The 25,149-nt window shown below is 47.8% G+C and overlaps 1 protein-coding gene across 1 annotated transcript in view; it reads right to left on the bottom strand.

The window, feature by feature from the left end:
* The window catches only part of ANKIB1 (ankyrin repeat and IBR domain containing 1), a 215,858-nt gene that overhangs the window by 11,429 nt on the left and 179,280 nt on the right, over positions 1-25,149 (bottom strand). The window contains exons 14-16 of the mRNA XM_040352348.1: positions 24,096-24,162; positions 8,762-8,907; positions 6,994-7,172 (exon numbers count right to left, since the gene is read on the bottom strand). Coding sequence (XP_040208282.1) covers positions 6,994-7,172; positions 8,762-8,907; positions 24,096-24,162 — 392 coding nt within the window. The remainder of the gene's footprint in view (positions 1-6,993; positions 7,173-8,761; positions 8,908-24,095; positions 24,163-25,149) is intronic.

Genomic DNA, 25,149 nt, shown 5'->3' with positions numbered 1-25,149 from the left:
GCATGCCCATACCAGGGGCACTGGAGGAGGGGGACCCTGCCCAGTCGGGATGAGTGAGGAGGAATGGGCAGTGGCCCAGTGTTTCCACCCACAGCAGGTGGTGGGCCTGCCTGGCTTTGACAATGATCCTCTTATGAGGACAGGTAATTTTTTGGAATTTCTATCTGGTGATTAGCATGTGTGGGTGGGGGAAGGGAAGATGTGCCAAGTGTATGGATCCAACAACCTGTGATTGTTTTGTGTCCTCCCCAGATGGCCAGGAGGTTGCAGCCCCATCAGCCCAGGAGGTGGCAGCCCCATCAGCCCAGGAGGTGGCAGCCCCATCAGGTCAGGAGGTTGCTGGCCCATCAGGTCACGAGGTTGCTGGCCCATCAGGTCAGGAGGTTGCAGGCCCATCAGGGCAGGCTGCTGCACCACCCCCAAGACAGGCTCATGCAGAGTCCCAAGAAGGGCAGGATTCGCCATGGGAGGGGAGTGCCCACAACTCCCCTAATTTGGATGTTGAGTGGGAGGAGGATGAGGGGGAGGAAGATGACAATATTCTGATTGGGCAGGAAATAATGATGGGCCAAGATATGACCTTTGAATCATCCCCTGAGGGAACCCCACAGGCGCCCAGAAGTCAGGCCACCATCATGGGTCGCCCCTTCCAACCCTCCTCCAACATGCAGCAGCACCCATGGCTCACTCCAACTCCTCCTCCAAGGCCACAAGCCTCAGGGGCAAGTAGGATGCCGACCCCTGAAAACAGGGGGGGGTTGGTGCGTCTGCCGGTCAGTCTGTTGAGGGACAATGTCCGGCAGACCCGCAGTCTGTCTGCAATACAAAAAACTATGAGCAAGGTGGAGCGCAGCCTGGGTGCAATGAGGGAGTCACTGGGTGACGTGGCCACCAACTCCGTGGGGGTCATCACCTGTTTGTGGGACCTGAGGAACGCCACAACAGGTGTGGCCCAGGAGGTGACTGCCCTCACCCAGGCTGTGCAGGCCAATACCCGGGCTGTGCAGGCCAATACGGCTGACATAACTTCCTGTCTGACAAGGATAGCCGTTGCCTTGGAGGGAAGGCCAGCAGGAGGACAGACACCAGGGGAGGCTGCTTCCTCCCCTGTACAGTCCCCCCGCCCTGAAAATACTCCCTCCCCTGCACAGTCCCCCCCCCCTGAAAATACTCCCTCCCCTGCACAGACCCCCCCCCGTGAAGATCCCCCAGTCGGCCGTGGCCGTCCCCGTGGGCAGCTCAGAAGGAGCACTCGGCAACATCCCTAATTTGCAGGGGTACTTTTTTTTTTTTTTTTTACACTGTACTTATGATTTGGTTTATGTGTGTGAATGATGTGTGAATGTGGGGGGATGGCATTCCTGAAAACATAAGGGTGTCACCCTCAGTTTTGGTGGAGTAGGGATCCCCAGGACCAGGGAGAAGTCATCCTAGGTTCCTGAATGGTGTATGAATGCACAGTGACATAATTGGAGCCGTGGCGGGGCGTTACTGCTCCCAAGTACCAAAGGGGGGGGGGTACTTGGATCTAATCCAATTCGATGTGCATGTGATGTGTCTGTGCTAGGGACCACAGTGACGTGCATTCATGCATTCTCATTGTGAGATAATTAATGTGCGTTTTGTAAATAAAAATAAACATTCTCTTTGGCATATAAGTAATGTGCATTTATTTAGCAAAATAAAGATTTAAAGGTCACATAATCTCTGTGATTTGGTCTTTGCAAATCAAAAACAAAAATATAATTAGGATGCATTTACTGGGCAAAGATGCCTTCAGACAGTTGTCTCCTGATTGCCTGGCCCTCAGCAGACCGGGTAGAGGGGTTTGGGGGGGGGGGGGATTGCCTGGGTGGGGGGTTAGGTCAGGAGATATCTCCACATGCATGCCCCTTCTTAATGCAAAATTGTGCAGGATGCAACATGCCCCAATAATTTTGCATACAAAGTCTGGGGAATACAATAGTGTACCCCCAGTCTTGTCCAGGCATCTGAATCTTGACTTTAGCATGCCAAAAGTCCGCTCTACTATAGCCCGGGTCTGGATGTGCACCTCATTGAATTTTCGTTCTCCGGGTGTTTGGGGGTTCCTAAAGGGGGTCATCAGGTGGGGTCCCAATGCATATCCTGAGTCACCTGTAAGGGAAAAGACAGGAGGATATTAGTCATGCATGTGCCCCTTGTGATGTCTGCATCATGGGGGGGGCATACCTGACACCAATGTCACTCACCAATCAGCCAGCTGTCTCCATACACGTTCATCTCAAAGTCTCTGTAGATCTTGGTCTGCCTTAGGATGAAACTATCATGGCACGAGCCGGGAAACTTGGCACAAACGTGCCAGATGAGGCCATGTGCATCTACGATCATCTGGACATTGATCGAATGCCAGCCTTTCCTGTTTCTGAACAGGTGTTCAGTATCATGGGGGGGCTGGAGTGCCACATGGGTGCAGTCAATCGCCCCGATGATCTTAGGAAAGCCAGCAATATTGTAAAAGTCTGTCATTGCTTGCACACGCTGGTCCTCCTGGGTGGGCATGACAAACTGGTGGCTCATGCGCCGCAGTATGGCAGGGACCACCTGATGTAGACATTTACTCATGGTTGACTGCACCATCCCAGCCACACCTCCAGATGCTCGCTGGAATGAGCCACTCGATAAAAAATGGAGGGTTGCCATAACTTTTTCAAGAGGTGTCAGGGCATGGGAACGTAGGGTTGGGGCGATTAGATCCTCATGAAGGGGTTGGGTGATCTCCAGGATGGCCTCCCTATCAAATCGGTAGTTGCCGATGACCTCATGAGCTGGCATTTGCCAAATATCACGGCGTGGCCGATAAACACGCGCCTGTGCCCTCATCCTCCTCCTCTGTGCCCTCCTCCTCCTTTGTGCCTGTAAGGCAGCAAGTGCCGTCAAAATCATTGCTGGTCCTGGCATTTTTAAACAACAACCTTCACAACTAGAGCTGTAACCTCTAGTCACTTCCTTCTGCAAACCCTTCCACAGCATGTGTAAAATTAGGGCTGGTTTTATAATGTGGAAATTTAGTCAAAAAAACTAACAGGTGCACACAGGGCGGAAAATACGGCACACACACTTAATTCTGAGAATCGCCCTAACTCCCTCATTTGCATCTTTGCCTATCAAAAACAGCGGCGAGCCTAGCGTAATTTGCGCTCGGGAATGCGCAGGTGTAACTAATTTAAGTACGGCTGAAAATACGGAAATCTTTGCTTAAGTCGTTTTGACGATCGCGCGCAAATATACGCGCCGTGTAAAATTAGAAAAATGGAGTTAAGTCTGCGTATCTCTTTTGAGAATTTGGCCCATTGTCCCTTTAATAAAAAAACAAAAAAAAAAACAAAAAAAAATATATTTAAAAAAATATATATTTTTTTATAAAAAATAATAAAAAAAAAAGGGGGGGGGGGGTTGCATCTGGGGCCATGTGGGCCTCCGGGCCCCTGGGGACCTCCGGGCCCCTTACAGGTGTACTGCCTGTACCCCCCTGATGGTGGCCCTGCACAGGTAACAAGAGACCTCAGTGCAACCAGTGTAAATAAAGTAAAATATCTCAAGTGCTGTTGCAGGAAGAAACATTTCCATAAATGATTGACAAGGTAGATGAAGTCTCTGTTCTAAAATAACTTGAATTTGGCATTAAAGATTAGACGACGATATGAGGAGGTATTGCTGACTATTTTTGGAGTAGAGTCCTAGCTGAGTAGAGACACATGACCGATGAAGCCAATTTAAGGTCTCGTCAATGTGTAATTAATGTGTGTAATGAGATTATCCAAACACTGGAGATCAGAAAATAGCACAAATCAGATCATGCAGAATGATATAAAGACATGGCCTTAATGCTACACCCAGAATGAGACAATGTCGTGCCTCTTAGCCATCTCCATCGATGTACAATGTTTTTGTTTAAGACCACCTCTCAAAAATTGGTGGTACGCTTTAAAGGGGGCAGGTGGTAAAAACTTGCCTTAAACCACATGTAGTTCGTATAGGTGTGAGAAGGAGGAGATGAGAGCAGTTTTAAAGCGATACTAAAAACACACATAGATTTACATTGTCCCCTCTCTTTCTGTATATGGGATGATGGCACTGCAATTATTTGAAATACAAAAAATAAGTATTTTTTTCCTAATCAATATACAGCTGTCACATGACCCAGCTCTCTCCCAGCCAGGAAACATAAGCAGGAGGAGCTTCTGGTCCTCTGCTGCTGGTCACATGTTAAAAAAAAAAGCCTTTGGAATATGGAGTAAAAATAAATAATATCAATAAACGGTTTTAAATTGGCATACAAATATATTTAAAATTAAATCTTTATTATTTTGTAGAAATAACATGGTGTGGGCAGATTTCTGCCAGTCAAAGGCTGTGTCACGCCCCTTCAGCCTTTGCCTTAGAATAAGAGGGAGGTGAAGCCTCCATCAATCTACATGTAATGTCCCCCCCCCCCATTGTGTTTAGTTGGTTTGTGGGCATGGAGGAGGAGGGAGTGGGCTGTCATTTATCACTGTGTATACACCCACATGTGTGACTCTATAGTCACATGGGCTGTTCAGATGTGATAGGGAGGAAATGCTCAGCATAGAAACTCACTGAAAACTGAGCATGTGCAGAGTTGCCACCACTGCTGCAAACTTCCTAGCTGAATTGGGGACATGAACAGAAGGTGGAGATAGGGAACAGGAGTTTTGAGGAATACAGAAAACAAATCTCATGGCGACTGAGTATGAACAGCATGCAATACACCATTTATTGATAGTTTTTATGATGTTGGATTAGTGACACTTTAAATTTAAAGGGGTTGTGAAGGTTCGTTTTTTTTTTTTTCTAAATAGGTTCCTTTAAGATAGTGCATTGTTGGTTCACTTACCTTTTCCTTCGATTTCCCTTCTAAATGTTTTTTTTCTTTGTCTGAATTTCTCACTTCCCGTTCCTCCTCAGTAAGCTTGCCCCCATCATCCATGGGGGTTAGTCAGCCAGAACAGCTTACTGAGGAGGAACAGAAAGTGACAAATTAGGACAAAGAAAAAAACATACAAACGGCTCCCAAACAAAATTGGCGTCCTTTTTCCCCCACAAATAGAGCTTTCTTTTGGTGGTATTTGATCACCTCTGCGGTTTTTAGTTTTTGCGCTATAAACAAAAATAAAGCGACAATTTAAAAAAAAAAAAATAATATTTTTTACTTTTTGCTATAATAAATATCCCCCAAAAATATATAAAAAAACTATTTTTTTCCTCAGTTTAGGCCGATACGTATTCTTCTACATATTTTTCGTAAAATAAAAACGCAATAAACGTTTATTGATTGGTTTGCGCAAAAGTTATAGCGGGGGGTAGTTTTATGGCATTTTTTATTAATATTTTTTTTTTTACTAGTAATGGCGGCGATCAGCGATTTTTTTTCGGTACTGCAACATTATGGCGGATACTTCAGACACTTGACACATTTTTGGAACCATTGGCATTTTTATAGCGATCAGTGCTATAAAAATGCATTGGATTACTATAAAAAATGCCACTGGCAGGGAAGGGGTTAACACTAGGGGGCGGGGAAGGGGTTAAGTATGTTCCCTGGGTGTGTTCTAACTGTAGGGGGGTGGCCTCACTAGGGGAAATGACCGATCGCTGTTCATACATTGTATGAACAGAGGATCAGCATTTCTCTCCCTGACAGGATCGGGAGCTGTGTGTTTACACACACAGCTCCTGGTCCTCGCTCTGTAACGAGCAATCGCAGGTGCCCGGCGGCGATCGCGCCCGCCGGGCACGGGAGTCAGGCACGCACCCCTAGTGGCCGCTAAGAGAGTCGATGTATAGCTACGGGCTACGCGCAGGGGAGCCGACCTGCCGCCGTAGAACTGCGGCGGCTGGTAGGCAAGTAGTTAAAAGGAACCAATTTAGAAAATAAAAAACTAACCTTTACAACCCCTTTAAGCAGTTCTAGCACGGACCTCTACTTTAGATCTGTTGTATTTGTAAATAATTGGGTAGATTCAGGTACGGGCGCGCAATTTTAAGACGGCGTAGCCTAGCGTGTTTACACTACGCCGCCTTAAGTAAGAGAGGCAAGTACATGATTCTCAAGGCACTTACCTCCTTACTTAGGGCGGCGTAGTGTAAACGCGGCGGGCGTAAGGGCGCCCAATTCAAATGGGTTGGAGGGGGGCGTGTTTAATGGTAATGAGGCTTGACCTCACGTTTTTTGGGTACTGCGCATGCGCCGGGCGCCTACATTTCCCAGTGCGCATTGCGGCTAAGTACGCCGTATGGGCCTATTGATTTCGACGTGGACGTAAACAACGTAAATCCCGATTCGCGGACGACTTACGCAAACAACGTAAACATTTTCGAATTTCGCGGCAGGAACGGCGGCCATACTTGACATTACTATTCCACTAGTGCAGGGATATTCAATTAGCGGACCTCCAGCTGTTGCAGAACTACAAGTCCCATGAGGCATAGCAAGACACTGACAGCCATAAGAATGACACCCAAAGGCAGAGGCATGATGGGAGTTGTAGTTTTGCAACAGCTGGAGGTCCGCTAATTGCATATCCCTGCACTAGAGCCTAGCTCTAACTTTACGCGGCCTATCTCTTACGTAAACGGCGTAAAAGTACTGCGTCGGCCTGGCGTACGTTCGTGAATCGGCGTATGCCCTCATTTACATATTCTACGCCGACCGCAATGGAAGCGCCACCTAGCGGCCATCCAAAATATTGCAATCCAAGATAGGACGCCGCAAGCCGTCGTATCTTAGATAGGTTTAAGCGTATCTCTGTTTGAGCATACGCTTAAACTTAGGTCGGCGTAGATTCTGAGTTAGGTCGGCTTATCTACTGATAAGCCGGTCTAACTCTTTGTGAATCTACCTAAATGAATTCTGCCCAATCTCAATTACTTTGTACTTCACTTGAGGAATTCCAAGCATCAACAAAATCACCCAAGCGCATTAACGCTTACCTTCGCCTCGATTGCTCAGGAGAGTCAGCTGGAGCCACTCCGCGTGCCACCGACGCTAAAAACTCCTGTCGCTTCTGCTGCACCAGACACGCGGCCCGGATGATTTTATGGCGAGGGGTGCGCAAGTAAGGCCTGTTCACCTTCTGAGCCAGATCTTCTGTTACCATTTCTAGGTCTGTCTGTAGAAGGGAAACAAAAAGGGAAACTGTAGGCAGTGCTCCTCAACACATCCGTCTGCTCTTCCCTCAAAGTGTAATTGGGACACCTCCCAGGCTTACAGTCATGTGAAAAAATAAGTCCCTCCCATAGAAACTGTTGACTTTTATTTTATTTTATTTTATATTTGAACAGGCAAACAGATTTTGATTAAAATAGTGCCTGCAGATACAAAATGATGTGAATGAACAAATGACACCTAAAACTGATCTAAAATCCAAAATAAACAAAAATGCAGATTTCTCATATGGAAAATAAATGTAAATAAATTTCTACATTTACCAACACTTCAAATGCATGAAATTAGAATTTGGGATTCCAGGTTTTGGTGCCAATGATTAGAACACGGGGTGTAGCAGAATTTAAAGTACTTCTTGTTGTCTTTTAGTATGACTGCCCTCTGTCTCCGACTTTATCTCTCCGATTTACAATCACTTCAGCCCCGGAAGGATTTACCCTCTTCCTGACCAGGCAATTTTTTGCGATACGGCACTGCGTCGCTTTAACAATTGCACGGTTGTGCGACGCTGTACCCAAATAAAATTGATGTCCTTTTTTTCCCACAAATAGAGCTTTCTTTTGGTGGAATTTGATCACCTCTGTGGTTTTTATTTTTTGCGCTATTGAAAAAACAGAGCAACAATTTAAAAAACAAAACAAAAAAAACCCACTATGGGCCAGATTCTCAGTGGAGATACGACGGCGTATCTCCAGATACGTCGTCGTATCTCTGAGTTGCGCCGTCGTATCTATGCTCCTGATTCATAGAATCAGTTACGCATAGATTTCCCTTAGATCCGACAGGCGTAAGTCCCTTACGCCGTCGGATCGTAACTGCATATTTACGCTGGCCGCTAGGGGCGTGTACGCTGATTTATGCATCGAAATATGTAAAGGAGCTAGATACGTGAATTCACGAACGTACGCCCGGCCGACGCAGTACAGTTACGCCGTTTACGTTAGGCTTTTCCCAGCATATAGTTACCCCTGCTATATGGTGGCGTAAGTGCGGCGTACCAATGTTAAGTATGGCCGTCGTTCCCGCATCGAAATTTGAAAAAGTTACGTCGTTTGCGTAAGTCGTCCATGAATGGGGCTGGACGTCATTTACGTTCAGGTCGAAACCAATGACGTCCTTGCGGCGTATTAGGAGCAATGCACACTGGGAAATTCCACGGACAGCGCATGCGCCGTTCGGGAAAAACGTCAATCACGAAGCCTCAGGATGCAGCAAATCAGTGGTAATCCTCTGGATTACTTATAGAGGCCTTAATTGTCTCATTCTGAACAGCTGAAGTCTTCCAACGCCCTTAAACCATTTCTGGCTGCTTCTGCAGCCGACGCCTAATAACAATTGCTGTATTGTCTAAACAAGGCAGAAATGTATCTCCCGTCTGTGACAACACCCACAGATTTACCTGACTTCCTGTCACAGCACATAGACTGCTGATGCGTGTAATTTTTTTCTCTCCAAATATACAGATAAATACACAAATTACCAATCTTTAGTGGCCTAATTAGCTCAGCCCCATGAAACTACAACAAACATCACCTGCATGAGTTCAAAGATTTCCTTTTTTGTGCTTTTGGGTTCCAGGAAAAATCCGTAGGGATAAGAACACTTGAGGATGCGCCTGGTCTTGAGGAGCTCTTGTACGGCGTCTTCAATAAATGTGGTGTCTGGGCAGCCGCTCTCAGCTGGAAGGGAATTCAACAAACCGTTTAGTACCATGTGCTGCACCGCGCTCTGCTTAATGAAAAGTACAAGTCTGCTGCGGCAATCTCTAATAGCATCCTGTACAGATAATTAGAAAGTAGTCTCTAAGCTTCGTTCCTGGAATCCCTCCACCCTGTGCACAGTCAAGGGCTCTTTGCTGCGATATGAAAAGCTGAGGTTAGTGGATAATGCAATTGTATTAAGCAGATGTATAGACTTCACCTAAACGAGTAGCAGGAAAGTATTGCTGATTTTGTTGCTGGCTTATTATCAATTCCTTTTTAGAGTTTCCATAGCAGTATACACTGTTGTACCAATCATAAAATCTGTTTCTTGGAGGCCTTTGAGGAACACAAGAAGTCATAAACCTTTGGGTTAGACTCTCGCCCAGGGCTGTCTTAATGAGAGGGCACACCTGGGCACTGCCCAGGGGCCCCAGCTGCATGGGGGGCCCCTGCACGCTTACCAAAGCATAGATAGCTAGGGTGTAGAGGGGTCAGAGTGCGGGGTCAGAGTGCTGGGGGGAAATCTGGGGTGTAGATGGGTCAGAGTGCTGGGGGGATATCTGGGGAATAGAGGGGTCAGAGTGCCGGGGGGTTATCTGGGGAGTAGAGGGGTCAGAGTGCTGGGGGGATATCTGGGGAATAGAGGGGTCAGAGTGCTGGGGGGATATCTGGGGAATAGAGGGGTCAGAGTGCCGGGGGGTTATCTGGGGAGTAGAGGGGGTGAGAGTGCTGGGGGGATATCTGGGGTGTAGAGGGGGTGAGAGTGCTGGGGGGATATCTGAGGTGTAGAGGGGGTGAGAGTGCTGGGGGGATATCTGGGGTGTAGAGGGGGTGAGAGTGCTGGGGGGATATCTGGGGTGTAGAGGGGGTGAGAGTGCTGGTGGGATATCTGGGGTGTGGAGGGGGTGAGAGTGCTGGTGGGATATCTGGGGTGTAGAGGGGGTCAGAGTGCTGGTGGGATATCTGGGGTGTGGAGGGGGTGAGAGTGCTGGTGGGATATCTGGGGTGTAGAGGGGTCAGAGTGCTGGGGGGGATATCTGGGGCGTAGAGGGGTCAGAGTGCTGGGGGGATATCTGGGGCGTAGAGGGGTCAGAGTGCTGGGGGCATCAATCTAGCATCATTGTCACTTTATGTATGTAGTATTTGCTGTACAGAATGATTGTTCATGTAGTTAATGCAGATCTCCACCCAAAAGGGGAAGCTCCGCTTGTCTGCCTCCTACCTACTTGATGCCTGTTTACCTGCACTGTCTCCATTGTAGGGGCCCCAGAGCATTACTTTGCCCAGGGGCCTATGATGCTATTAAGACGGCCCTGCTCTCGCCTACAGGAGGAATGGACACTGGCAGACAAAAAACTGTGCGACAGTCTCCACTCAAAATAGCGGACCCTCTGATTTCTGTTTAAGGGACATGTTAGAAAATGTTTCTTAATCAGCCACTGATCAGTGTATTCTGACAGCCGTGGTTGCAGCTGTCACAACAGAATGCCCCAGAGGGGAAAGGCACATTTCTTCATCATTGATGTGACAAAGCTTTCTCAGTCCACTGGCTGAACATAACAAAAAATAAAAAATCTAATAGTGTTAGGCTAGCTTTACTTCAAAAAGACACAATAGGTTATATTTAACCACTTGCTTACTGGGCACGTAAACCCCCCTCCTGCCCAGGCCAATTTTTAGCTTTTAGCGTTGTCACACTTTGAATGACAATTACGCGGTCATGCTACACTGTACCCAAAATAAATGTTTAACATTTTTTTTTTTAACAAATAGAGCTTTCTTTTGGTGTTATTTAATCACTACTGGGGTATTTATTTTTTGCTTAACAAAAAAAAAAAGACGGAAATAAATTAAATAAAAAAAATTTCATAGCTTGTGATAAAATTTTGCAAACAGGTAATTTTTCTCCTTCAATGACATGTGCTGATGGGCACAAAAAGGCAGTAACTGATGGCCACTGATAAGACGGCACTGATGGGACCTGGTAGGTGACACCGATGGGCACTGGTAGGTAACACAATGGGCAGCACTGTTGAGAGGCACTGATTGGTGACATTGATAGGTGGGACTGTGGGCACCGATAGGCACAGATGAGGCGGAGGCTGCTCTCCTTGATCGGGACCGACGTCCCTCTGACAGCCACCGGTGATCTGCTTTTTTCCCCCCCATTGGCTCACAGCTGATCATGCGTGGTAAGGGGTCGGGAGTCTCAGACTCGCTGATCACGGAGCGTGTCGCTCGAGCACGGGAGGACGTCTATTGACACCCTCCTGGCAAAGTAGGTCTGCGCTGTAGCCGTCATTCGGCTCTAGCGCAGATCTGAATGGGTTAATAAAACTGGAGCACTCAGAATCTGGTGCAGTTGGGCATGGTAGCCAACATGGGGCATAAAGACACAAGGTGAGGGAGAGCTTCTAGGTTCAGGTCAAGACAAGATTTACCTGTGCACAAATCCCAATAGCTTGGACATGTATTTAAACTATCAGGTAGCTGAACCTTGTAGCTCTCCCCAACATTATGCCCCAGGTTGGCATGGTGTCCACTGTAACATAGCAGTGGCAGAGCAGTGTAGGACTGGCCGTAGGAGGGATTAATTGAAGCAGTTGGCCAGCTTAAAGATGTATTGCAATGTGTGTGAACTAAAGATCCATGTTTTTCTCTGCATAGTTTGCTGGAAAGGGTGCATAGCAGTGTGCAGAGGGTCCATCCAGAATTTGTAGTATTAACATGCGGTCACACCCCTTTAGCACCTGATCGTTAAAATACAAGTACAAGCTTTTGGGATTTGAGCATAGGTACTGTTAGGTAGATTCACACACATTGGCCTAAATTTAGGGCTGCCTAGCCTAGCCTTTTTAGGCTACACCGCCGTAAATTAGTTAGGCTAGTAGTCATTCACAATCTACTTACCTGCTAACCTACGGCGGTGTAGCCTAAAACGAGCGGGCATAAGGGCGCCTAATTCAAATGACTTGGAGGGGGGCGTGTTGTATGGAAATGAGGCTTGACTTCACGTTTTTTGCCGTTTTTTGACACTGCGCATGCGCCGGGCGACTACATTTCCCAGTGCGCATTGCGGCTAAGTAGGCCGTACGGGCCTATTGATTTTGACGCAGACGTAAACGACGTAACTCCCGATTCACGGACGACTTACGCAAACGACGTAAAAAATTCGAACCTCGCGGCGGGAACGGCGGCCATACTTTAACATTGTTATTCCACCTCATAGGTGGAATAACTTTAGGCCGCCTAAGGCCTTACGGAAACGACGTTAATCGACTGCGGCGGGCTCGCGTTCGTTCGGGAATCGTCGTAAAAGCTAATTTACATAATCTACGCCGGCCGCAATGGAAGCGCCACCTAGCGGTCAGCCAAAACATTGCAATCTAAGATAGGACGGCACAAGCCGTCCTATCTTTGATATGTTTAAGTGTATCTCTGTTAGAGAATACACTTAAACAAACGCCGGCGTAGATTCAGAGTTAGGTCGGCTTATCTACTGATAAGCCGGCCTAACGCTTTGTGAATCTACCTATGTATATCTTGTCTCTGTTGTAATGCAGGTGAGGACGCTCTTGTATTAATTATGCAGAAGGGCGCCTAATTCAAATGACTTGGAGGGGGGCGTGTTGTATGGAAATGAGGCTTGACTTCACGTTTTTTGCCGTTTTTTGACACTGCGCATGCGCCGGGCGACTACATTTCCCAGTGCGCATTGCGGCTAAGTAGGCCGTACGGGCCTATTGATTTTGACGCAGACGTAAACGACGTAACTCCCGATTCACGGACGACTTACGCAAACGACGTAAAAAATTCGAACCTCGCGGCGGGAACGGCGGCCATACTTTAACATTGTTATTCCACCTCATAGGTGGAATAACTTTAGGCCGCCTAAGGCCTTACGGAAACGACGTTAATCGACTGCGGCGGGCTCGCGTTCGTTCGGGAATCGTCGTAAAAGCTAATTTACATAATCTACGCCGGCCGCAATGGAAGCGCCACCTAGCGGTCAGCCAAAACATTGCAATCTAAGATAGGACGGCACAAGCCGTCCTATCTTTGATATGTTTAAGTGTATCTCTGTTAGAGAATACACTTAAACAAACGCCGGCGTAGATTCAGAGTTAGGTCGGCTTATCTACTGATAAGCCGGCCTAACGCTTTGTGAATCTACCTATGTATATCTTGTCTCTGTTGTAATGCAGGTGAGGACGCTCTTGTATTAATTATGCAGAAGGGTAGCCTCTCAGTACAGGATCCAGAAGACCGCAGCGATCGCTGTGGTCCCTCGGGAACGGAATATGTATAGGTACTTGCCGACCGGCTCCTGTAGCTTTACTGCTACAGTGAGGCTTGGCTGTGCAGGATCACGTAAATATATGGGATTTGCGTTTGCGGGTAGGGGGCTAGTGCATGCATGTCCGCCACCCTACGGCCACTTTCACACTGAGGCGCTTTACAGGCATTTTAGCACTAAAAATAGTGCCTGTAAAGTGCCTCCCTTGTCACTCCAGTGTGCTTTCACACGGGTGCGGCGTGCTTGCAGGACGCTAAAAAAAAGTCCTGCAAGCAGCATCTTTGGTGGCGGTGGAGGAGCGGTGTGTATATGAAATGAATGGGCAGCACTGCCGAAAACGCTTGCATAACACTTCAGCAGCAGCGCTACATGGGCGGTATTAATCCCTTCCTCGGCTAGTGATGGTTAGAAACGCCCTGCTAGCGGCCAAAAAGCACAGCTAAAAGGAAGGTAAAGCGCCGCTAAAACTAGCAGCACTTTACCGCTGACGCTCTCACCGCCCCAATGTGAAAGTAGTTCAACTGTGCTGTCATTTGCTACAGCACAAGCCGATCTGCGGGTCCTGGCCAATGATTTATGGCCAGACCCCGCTGAACGGCTGAGCGAATGACAGAAGCCGGTGTTGGTAAACAATACAGAGCTCTCTGCAGTCAACAGCGATAAGATTTTTATCCCCAGGGAGTAAAAACTGGCACATTGTAAAGTAAAAACAATACCCACAGTAAACATTGTTAGGCACACAGTTAACGCTTAGATCTCCCCTAAATGTTAACCTTTTCTCAGCCAGTGCCATTAGTACAGTGACAGTGCATATTATTAGCACTGGGGTAGATTCAGAGAGCAATTGCGTCTGCGTAACCATAGTTCCGCAGCGCAATTTCTTACTTGCCCCGGCGTATCGAATGCTCCTGATTCAGGAACCTCGATACGCCGACTGCAGCCTAAGAAATGACTGGCATAAGGCTCCTTATGCCGTCATATCTTAGGCTGCATTCTTACGCAGGCCGCTAGGTGGCGTTCCCGTTGTGGTCAGCGTATAGTATGCAAATTGCATACTAACGCCGATTCACAACCATACGCGAGCCCTGCGTACGCAGTTTAGCAGGGGCAGCCAATGCTACGTATACCCGTCGTTCCCGCGTCGCAAATTTAAAATTTAACGTCGTTTGCGTAAGTGAATCGTGAATGGCGCTGGACGCCATTCACGTTCACTTTGAAGCAAATGACGTCCTTGCGACGTCATTTGCCGCAATGCACGTCGGGAAAGTTTCCCGACGGAGCATGCGCACTACATTCGGCGCGGGAACGCGCCTAATTTAAATGATCCACGCCCCCTACGGGATCATTTAAATTACGCGCCCTTACGCCGGGCATTTTTGAGGAGCGCCCACGCAAATTACGTGGCTACTGCTTCGTGAATGAAGCGTAGCGCAGATAATTTGCGGGGGCGCAGGGCAAAAAAGAGATTTTTAATACAGCTTACCTGTAAAATCTTTTTCTTGGAGTACATCACGGGACACAGAGCGGCATTCATTACTATATGGGTTATATGGAGTACCTTCAGGTGTAGACACTGGCAATCTCAAACAGGAAATGCCCCTCCCTATATAACCCCCTCCCATAGGAGGAGTACCTCAGTTTTGTAGCAAGCAGTATGCCTCCCAAAATGGTCCTCAAAAAAGAGGGGTGGGAGCTCTGTGTCCCGTGATGTACTCCAAGAAAAAGATTTTACAGGTAAGCTGTATTAAAAATCTCTTTTTCTTTATCGTTACATCACGGGACACAGAGCGGCATTCATTACTATATGGGATGTCCCAAAGCAATGCTTACAATGAGGGGAGGGAGAACATCTCCAAGACAAAAGGATTTAATTTAGAGATATACTCAAATCATAATAAATCCAACTTAGTTGAGAAAAATAATCTTAAATTTTTAAATTTAACTCAAAAAAGAGGAGCCCCCCGGAATCCGAGGGTCTCAAACTGCAGCTTGCAGCACTGCCTGCCCGAAGGCAGTATCAGTATTCCTTCTTACGTCCAACTTGTAGAATTTTGTAAATGTGTGGACAGAAGACCAGGTTGCCGCCTTGCAAACTTGAGCCATAGAGATCTGGTGGTGTGCTGCCCAGGAGGCGCCCATGGCTCTAGTAGAATGAGCCTTTAATGATACTGGAGGAGGCAACCCTTTCAAGCCGTAGGCCTGAGTGATTAATTGCTTAATCCACCTAGAAATGGTGGACTTTGCAGCTGCCTGCCCCTTCTTGGGCCCATCCGGTAGAATGAACAGCACATCTGTTTTCCGGATCTTCTCTGTAGCTTTAAGATAGGCCTTCATGGCCCTGACAATATCCAAGGTATGCAGCAACCCTTCCTTTCTGGAAGTAGGTTTAGGGAAGAAGGATGGTAATACCAAATCCTGGTTCAAATGAAAACTGGATATGACCTTCGGTAGGAAGGAAGGATGAGGGCGGAGAACGACCTTGTCCTTATGAAAAATAAGATATGGTTCCTTACAGGATAAGGCCGCCAGTTCCGAAACTCTTCTTGCGGAAACTATGGCAACCAAAAATACTAACTTCCTTGTCAGTAAAACCAAAGGAATTTCAGCCAACGGCTCAAACGGTTGTTTCTGTAAACTTGACAGAACAAGATTTAAATCCCACGGACAAAGCGGGGATTTGACTGGAGGTCTAATACGTAAGACCCCTTGAAGGAAGGTCTTAACCAGCGAGTGGGTGGCCAGCGGCCGCTGAAACCACACTGACAGGGCAGAAATCTGTTCCTTGATTGTGCTTAATGCCAATCCTTTATCCACTCCTAGCTGGAGAAAACTTAAAACTCTATCTATGGTGAACTTGCGAGGAAGCCATAGCTTGGACTCGCACCAGCCTACATAGGCCTTCCAGACCCTGTGATAAATCACCCTAGAGACCGGTTTCCTGGCTCTGATTAGGGTAGAGATTACTTTCTGAGACAGACCTCTACCCCTGAGAATCAAGGATTCAGCTTCCAGGCCGTCAAATTTAGATGCCGTAAGGCAGGGTGGAGGATCGGACCTTGCGATAGCAGGTCTGGCCTTAGAGGCAGAGTCCAAGGATTTCCCACTACCATCCTTAGGATTAGTGAGTACCATGCCCTTCTGGGCCATGCTGGAGCTACCAGGATGACTGGTATGTGCTCCACCCGGATCCTGCGCAGCAGGCGGGGTAGTAACTGGATCGGGGGAAACGCATAAAGAAGTTTGAACTGATGCCAAGGGCAAACCAGAGCATCGGTTCCGCAGGCCATCGGATCCCTTGAGCGGGACATGAACCTGTCTAGCTTCTTGTTGAGTCTCGATGCCATGATATCCACGTCCGGCACTCCCCATCTTTGGCAGAGTGCTTGAAAGACTTGTGGATGCAGAGACCATTCCCCCGGCCATAGAGTCTGGCGGCTTAAGAAGTCCGCCTGAAAGTTGTCCACTCCGGGAATGAATATTGCCGATATGCAGGGCACATGAGCCTCTGCCCATAGGAGAATCAAGCTCACTTCTCTCTGAGCGGCCTGACTCCTGGTTCCCCCTTGGTGATCTATGTATGCCACGGCCGTGGCATTGTCCGATTGAATTCTCACCGGGAACCCCTGCAATTTTGACGTCCAAGCCCTGAGGGCTAGTCGAACAGCTCTGAGCTCCAAGATGTTGATGGGTAACAGCCTCTCTGGCTTTGCCCAAGTACCTTGGCGAGTGCAACCATCCACAATTGCTCCCCAGCCCGTCAGGCTGGCGTCTGTGGTTACTATCTTCCAAGCCACTGGGCTGAAAGACTTCCCCTTCAGTAGATTCTGAGGGTCCAACCACCAACACAGACTTTGCCGGACTCTTGATGAGAGTGGCAACGGGATATCCAAGGCCTGTGGCCTTCTGCTCCATGCTGACAGGATGGCTGCCTGCAGGATGATGGCTTTGACCTTCCTCAGAGGTAGGAACACCCTTTGTTGTTCCGTGTCTAATCTCATGCCGAGATATTCCAACTGCCTTGTGGGCTGGAATGCTGACTTTTCTCGATTTAGGACCCAGCCGAACCTCTCGAGGTATTGGACCGTGAGGGCCACTGCTCGCTCCAAGCCGGGAGACGAGTGGTCTATGACTAGGAGGTCGTCCAGGTATGCTAGGATCGTGACCCCCTGGATCCTTAGCTTGGCTAGGATTGGAGCTAGGACCTACGTGAACACCCGGGGGGCCGTAGCCAACCCGAAGGGAAGCGCCACGAATTGGAAATGACGCGAGGCCACCATAAAGCGTAGATATCTTTGATGTGGCTGATAAATTGGAACATGAAGGTAGGCATCCTTTATGTCTATGGACGCCATGAAGTCGTCCTTTTGGAGTGTGGCAGCTGCTGACCGCACGGATTCCATCCGAAATGAGCGGACTTTTAAGTATGCATTTACCATCTTTAGGTCCAAAATTGGCCTGACATCTCCATTGGACTTTGGGATGATGAATAGGTTGGAGTAGAAACCCAGCCCCTGTTCCAGGACTGGTACCTCTACTATTACTTCCTGGGAAAGTAGATGATCTAAAGCCGATCTTAATGCGGCTCCCTTCTCCAGATCGTTTGGAATCCTCGACTCCTGGAAATGAGGAGGAGGAAACCTTAGGAATTCTAGTTTGTAGCCTGTGGCCACGGAAGACCGTACCCACTCGTCGGGAATGCTGGCTTCCCAAATCTCCGAAAAGAGTCGCAGCCTTCCCCCCACCTTCGTGGGTGGGGGCGCCCCTTCATAAGGTAGACTTGGGGGCTGGTTTTGCTGGTTTGCGAAACCACTGCCTCTTGCCTCTAACAGCCTGTCCTTGTGATCTGCTGTTGAAGCCGAAGTTTGCTCTTGCAGGAGGCCGTCGATACTGCTTGGCATTAGAGGGCCCCTGCCCCGGGGAATGCTGTCGTTTAAACGCAGGCCCCTGAACCTTCTTCTTAGTTGGCAAGAGAGTACTCTTGCCGCTTGAAATGGTCTGAATGTATTTATCCAGGTCCTCTCCGAAGAGCCGTCCTCCATGGAAGGGGAACCCTACCAGGAGCTTCTTGCATGGGGGCTCAGCCTCCCAGCTCTTTAACCATAAGAGTCTTCTCATATGGATAAGGGATAACGATAAACGTGACGCTTGCTGGATAGAATCCTTGATTGCGTCTACCGTAAAACATATGGCTTTAGGGACATCCGAAAATTCTTCTGCCTGCTGGGCAGGAATAAGTTCAAGCATTTGCTTAAACTGATCCGATAAAGCTTGAGCGACCCCAATCGCAGCCACGGCTGGCTGTACTACTGCCCCTGCAGAAGTGAAGGAGTTCTTAAGTAGTGCTTCCAAGCGCTTATCAACTGGATCTTTGAAAACCTGTATGTTTTCTACAGGGCATGTTAACGACCTGTTAACACATGAGATGGCTGCGTCTACTGCAGGAGAAGCCCATCTCTTGGAAAATTTTTCTTCCATAGGATATAAGACAGAAAATTTTTTAGGTGGTAAGAAAACTTTGTCTGGCTTGTTCCAATCTTGGAACAAAACTCCCTCCAATAGAGGATGGATCGGAAACACAGCATTGCTTTGAGGCGCCCTCAGTGAGCCCAAAGCTGAAACTGTCGATACCTGGAGATCTGGTACAGGCAGGTTGAATGCCTTATGGACCAAGTCCGTCAAGCCTTGAATCCACCAGCTCTCCCTCAGGGAGACTGCCCCAGACTCCTCTGTATCCGGATCTTCGATCCCTGAACCTACTTGGTCCTTGTCCAAGAGGTCGTCCAATTCCCCTGAGGAAAGGCCCTCCTCTTCAGAGGGTCCGCGCACGGGTGACGGAGATCTATTCCGCTTACTACCCCGCATAGCTGCGGCTATCATTTTTCCCATGCTTTTCTGCATCTCATTTAAAGAGGTGAGTAACACCTCCTCCGTGACCATCCTAGGGTTGGGTTGACTCGCGTCAGCTCCAGCCCCAGATCCCGATGGCCCAAAGGCTCCCTGTGGGGAAAGCAGCGGCATAGCTTTGTCCGAGACCTCAGACTCTGTGGGGGAATCCCCACCTTTTGTACCCTCTGACTTGTTCTTTGATGCCATGGTACAATACCGAGGTACACCTGCTACTTATTGGTACCTGGGACTTATAAATAGTTAAATGCCCAAACACCTGTTTGGGGGATAAAAAATGTTTCCTCTCCCCTAGATGACACTTTTTTTTTTTTTTTTTTTTTTCAAAAGAAAAACTTCTCTTCTTTCTTTTTTTTTTTTTTTTTTCAAATCTAGGCAAGAAAAAACATTCTGTCCCCCTGAGTAGTATTGCAAGAGAAAGACTATGAGATGGAAAAGAAAACAGCCTATTCCTAGGCTAAACCACAATCTTCTGAAGACTGTAGTATTCTTTCTGGCCACTGTGTGTCCTCGGCGCCCCGTGCTTCACTCCAGTCTTTCCTCCCTCAAACCAACGTATCGAATGAGCTGTGGCATCTAAGGAAGGGCCGCCCCTTCCTTAAACCACTGACCCGCCCTTCCCCCCCCAGCAAAAACGGCGCCAAAATGCGCCTATAACACGTGAACGCGCGCCGCGCGCGCGCCCGCCGACAGGGGGGGGGGGGGGGGGTTTGGGAGGAAGGGCCTCTCCGTTCCTGCAGCCGCAGCCTGGAACACACGAGGAGGTCAGCGTTTTGCCTGTCTTGCAGGCATGAGGAAGAAGACTGGATGGAGCATCGCCTGGAGGCTTGCAGGTAAGCACAGCTCTCTGACACACACATACATTTTGTACACACAGGCCCCACTCACAGCTTTTCCAACACTACCAGGGAGGTCACATTTTATGGGGAATAACAACATATAGAGCCATCCTATCTTCATGATATGTGACTGGTTTGCCAGATGCAATGCATAACTTTAGGCATGTCCCCTGTGACCTCCCAGAAAAAAACTTGCTAAGAGCCAAGTTCCGCAAGTTTTTCCCCTTACTTACCTGCTCCATGCCGCAGGACTTTGCCAAGCAAGAGGCCCAATCTTCCCCCATCTCCGTGGGGATGTCTAGACCTTCAGGCCCTGGGAACCTTCTTCTTCCATGAAGGATCCACTGTCCTGGACCCATACAGCACCCTGGCAAACAGAAAACATTAGGCACCCAAAGGTTTTCTAAGTTCTGGGCCCAGGGTCCAGCTCTCTTAAAAAGAAAGCATTATGGGCTATACCCCAAGGGTTTGGGGTCCGGTAACTGACCACTTTAGCGCTGAGGCTTTTTTGGACAGAACCGGTTAGCTCACCTAATCCCAAGGATGCGGAGGCAAGCTAAACCATGACTAACACCTAAGACACTGGCGTAAAAACTGAGGTACTCCTCCTATGGGAGGGGGTTATATAGGGAGGGGCATTTCCTGTTTGAGATTGCCAGTGTCTACACCTGAAGGTACTCCATATAACCCATATAGTAATGAATGCCGCTCTGTGTCCCGTGATGTAACGATAAAGAAAACGGGACGCTGCGCCTCCGTAAGAAGTGCGCAGCGGTACCTGAATCTGGCCCACTGATCACTGTATTAGGTTTCATGTACACTGCTGCTGGTAAATGGATGTTTAGGAGCAGTTGAGTGTTTTTTTTCAGCTGCTCCTGAACTCTCCTCTTATCAGTACATGTACACAGGGTCATTTACAGTCATTTCTAGGCATTTGAGTTTAGAAGCTTTTTTTGGAAAGTAAAAAAAAAATGCATTCAGAATGGATGTTTAGAGGCTTTTGAAGCACCAAATGCCTGGAACAGCTTGTACACGCGGTAACTCACGATTAGCCGCGTTTCGTTGAGAAGATGTTTTTAACCACTTAACGCCCGCCGCACGCCTATTTACGTCCACAGAATGGCACGTACAGGCAGATGGGCGTATATATACATCCCTGCCTTCTAGCGGGTCGGGGGTCCGATCGGGACCCCCCCCCCCCACTGCGTGCGGCTTACCTCGGGGAGCGTATGTAAACACGGCTTCCCCGTGCTTCACTGTGGCGGCTGCATCGCTCGAGTGATCCCTTTTATAGGGAGACTCGATCGATGACGTCAGTCCTACAGCCACACCCCCCTACAGTTGTAAACACACACTAGGTGAACCCTAACTCCTTCAGCGCCCCCTGTGGTTAACTCCCAAACTGCAACTGTCATTTTCACAATAAACAATGCAATTTAAATGCATTTTTGCTGTGAAAATGACAATGGTCCCAAAAATGTGTCAAAATTGTCCGAAGTGTCCGCCATAATGTCGCAGTCACGAAAAAAAACGCTGATCGCCGCCATTAGTAGTAAAAAAAAATGCTATACCTTTCAAGCCAACCAATCAATATACATTTATTGGGATTTTTTTTATTTTCCTAAAGACATGTAGCAGAGTAAATTTTTCCCTAAATTTATGAAGAAATTCGATTTTATAAGGTATGTTTTATATTAGAAAGTAAAAAATATTGTTTTTTTCCCCCAAACGTTTCAGTCTTTTTTAATTTTTGCATAATAAAAATAAAAAACCCAGTGGTGATCAAATAGCACCAAAAGAAAAAACTATTTGTGGGAAAGAATTTTTGTTTGGGTGCTGTACCCAAACAAAATTTGGGTACAGCGCAATTACCAGGTAGAGTAGCGCAGTGCCAAATGGCAATAAATTGCCTGGTCATGAAGGGGGTAAAACGTTCCAGAGCTGAAGTGGATGGTTACATGGTGCCAAGCTGGACCTGTGTCTATGCAATAAAAAAAAAAACGAAAAAAAAAAAAAACTTTTAGAGTAGTTTTGGTCTAGGGCAGAGTTCCTGGCTGTTCTTCATACTGTCATAATTTTTATATATACAGTATATATCGGCGTATACCGCGCACTTTTTTGCCCTGAAAATCAGGGCAAAATCGTGGGTGCGCGATATACGCCGATACCCGCGCCGAGTTTGAATACTGCGCCGGCATATACCGAGCGCAGTACACTCGTGTATAGTCGGGCAGTCTCGGCTCCTCCTGCGCTCACGTAGCCGAGCCTGCCCGAGTGTACTGCGCTCGGTATATGCCAGCGCAGTATTCAAATTCGGCGCAGGAAAGCGGGAAACGAGCGAGGAGGACACCGCAGAAGGACGCCGGACCCGACGAAGAGCACACCCGAAGCCGCCGACGAGCCCGCCGCGCAAGACACCAAAACTGTAAGTACAAAATCCTTTTTTTCACAGGAATTTCTGGCCAACTTTAGTGATGCGCGCTATACCCCAATAAATACGGTATATATATATATATATATATATATATATATATATATATATATATATATATATATATATATATATATATATATATACACATACACATACAGGGTTCAAAATTTCAAGTCCTGAGCTACTAGCCAGGCCTCAAGAGTTACTCGCCACCAGTTGCCCCACCCAATTCATACACTGCCCTGCGCCTAATTGCACCCGTAAACACGCCCTCGTAGATTATCTCATGGAATGACAATGTTTTATGCAGAATCAAGTTACAGAATTAAATATTACCAACAACAACTTTAACAAAATGGGACAGGGCACTGTGGGCAGACCAGAGGGACAGGGCACTGTGGGCAGACCAGATGGACAGGGCACTGGGGGCAGACCAGAGGGACAGGGCACTAGGGGCAGACCAGAGGGACAGGGCACTAGGGGCAGACCAGAGGGACAGGGCACTGGGGGCAGACCAGAGGGACAGGGCACTGGGGGCAGACCAGAGGGACAGGGCACTGGGGGCAGACCAGAGGGACAGGGCACTGGGGGCAGACCAGAGGGACAGGGCACTAGAACTGGGTCTCTTCCCCATTCTCTTGCTGTCTCCTCTGCAACTCCCATCCATCCTCTCTCTCTCTCTCCCATTCATCTCATCATCAGGAGCCTGTGTGTGCGGCTCCACGCTTGCATGTCCCCACTTCCCCCTTTTATTCAGGCTGGCAGAGAGAAGAGGAGCTGCAGCACAGCGGGAGGGAGTACAATCCAGCGCTGAGATCCACACAACTGCACAGCCATTGACACCATAGCACAGCGCACACTGACAGCGCACAGCACACATTGAGACCAGTCTGTACACAGTGCTCAGGCTAAACTGTTGGACACTTACATAGAGCACAAGGAGAAGAAAACTGCACAAACTAGAAGGCTGCCGCTCTCATGTCAGGGCAACTTTCAGTGAGCGCTGCACCGGAGTGGCAATTTTTGCAATCCTCCACCTCACTCATTACTTTCTGCTCTCCAGCTACATTGGTCGGGGCCCGGGGGAGGGGGGCAGGCTCAGAGAGGTCATACTGTTAGGTCCCATGGCTTAATGAGAATTGTAAGGAGAGCACCTGTGTACTGCTCTGCTGGTGCGCGGCTCACCAGACTACTTTTCCCAAGCATGCACCTTTCCTCTTCGGCCGCCAATCTCATCGGGAGAGTAGGCACAGATTGGAGGGAGATTGGTCATGCAGCCCTGTCATCACTCGCCCACAGCTTAAATCCACTCGCCAAATGCTAGTAGGCGAGTGGAAATTTTGAGGGCTGTGTGTGTGTGTATATATATATATATATATATATATATATATATATATATATATATATATATCTCTATCTATCTATCTATATACACACACACACACCGTATTTATCGGCATATAACCCGTACAGGCGTATAACACGCACCCTAACTTTAAGAGGGAAGTTTCAGGAAAAAAAACTTTCCACAGCCCCCTGCGTATATCACGCAGGCACAAACTGTGCCTATGCACTTTTTTACCCTGAAAATAGAGGGTAAACTACACATATACACATACATACACACACACACACACACACAATATATATTATATCTATATAAAAAACGGTCCTCAATGGCTGAACTTACTTTCACTGAGAGCCCGGCTCAGCTGCTCCATCTTTTCTTTGGCTGTTTTGATAAGACGTTGTTCTAACTGAAAAGAGAGAAAAAGTCAGATGCCACAGCTACAGCAGGCCATCCGGGGAATATACTGTCCCAAATGCTTAAGGCTGGGTTCACACTATGTACGGCAGGGGGTCCGGTGCGCCCCCGTTCAAGGTCCGAATTTTTGCCTGAATTTGGACCTGAAATAGAGCAAAAAGACACAAAAGGAGCCTTCTGCTGTCTGCTCTGTGGCCGCCCCGGAGATGTGTGAACCGGAATCATTGAGATCCAATTACACTCTCATCATGTGAATTGGATGTGGGAGAAACCATAACTGTGGTCCCAGCCTAAAGCTGAACTCTGGGATAAGCAAATATTGTCCAAATACAAACGCAATGTGGATTTTAACTTGAATCTTGTCCATTTCTTCCAGATCTGTGCAGTAATCCTGTGTTAAACCATTGCTTATTACAGGAGCTTCCTGTAATAAAGACCAGCCACTGCTGCTTTCTCTCCTTGTATGGGTCTGACTGGTCTTGTCTCCACCCCCTCCTGTAGTGGGTGGAGCCTGCTGGGTTCCTCAGTGATGTCACAACTACTTTGACAAGGTAGTATCTGGGTTCACAAAAGGTATTTGATGCACAATAAAATAGATTTATATCCTTTGTGACTGTTGAGAAATATACACACACACATATATATATATATATATATATATATATATATATATATCTCAGTATTACATTGTATATCCCTGTATGTTGTGATTCAGGTGCTTATCTAATAGTTTTTTTAAACCATCAATGCTCCCTGCTGAGACCACCACCTGTGGAAGGGAATGCCACATCCTTGCCACTCTTACAGTAAAGAACCCTCTACGTAGTTTAAGGTTAAACCTCTTTTTTTTCTAATTTTAATAAGTGGCCACATAGTGCGTGCCGGGCGCCCACAGTGACAAAGCCGGCGCCGCAGAGAGGAGCTTCATTTGCCCACATCGCTGGACCCTGGGACAGGTAAGTGTCTAATTGCAACTGCA

This window comes from Rana temporaria, chromosome 5 (genome assembly GCF_905171775.1).
Source record: "Rana temporaria chromosome 5, aRanTem1.1, whole genome shotgun sequence".
Taxonomy (NCBI): Eukaryota; Metazoa; Chordata; class Amphibia; order Anura; family Ranidae; genus Rana; species Rana temporaria.
Note: the sequence above shows the minus strand (reverse complement) of the source record. Positions and strands in the feature narration are given on the sequence as shown.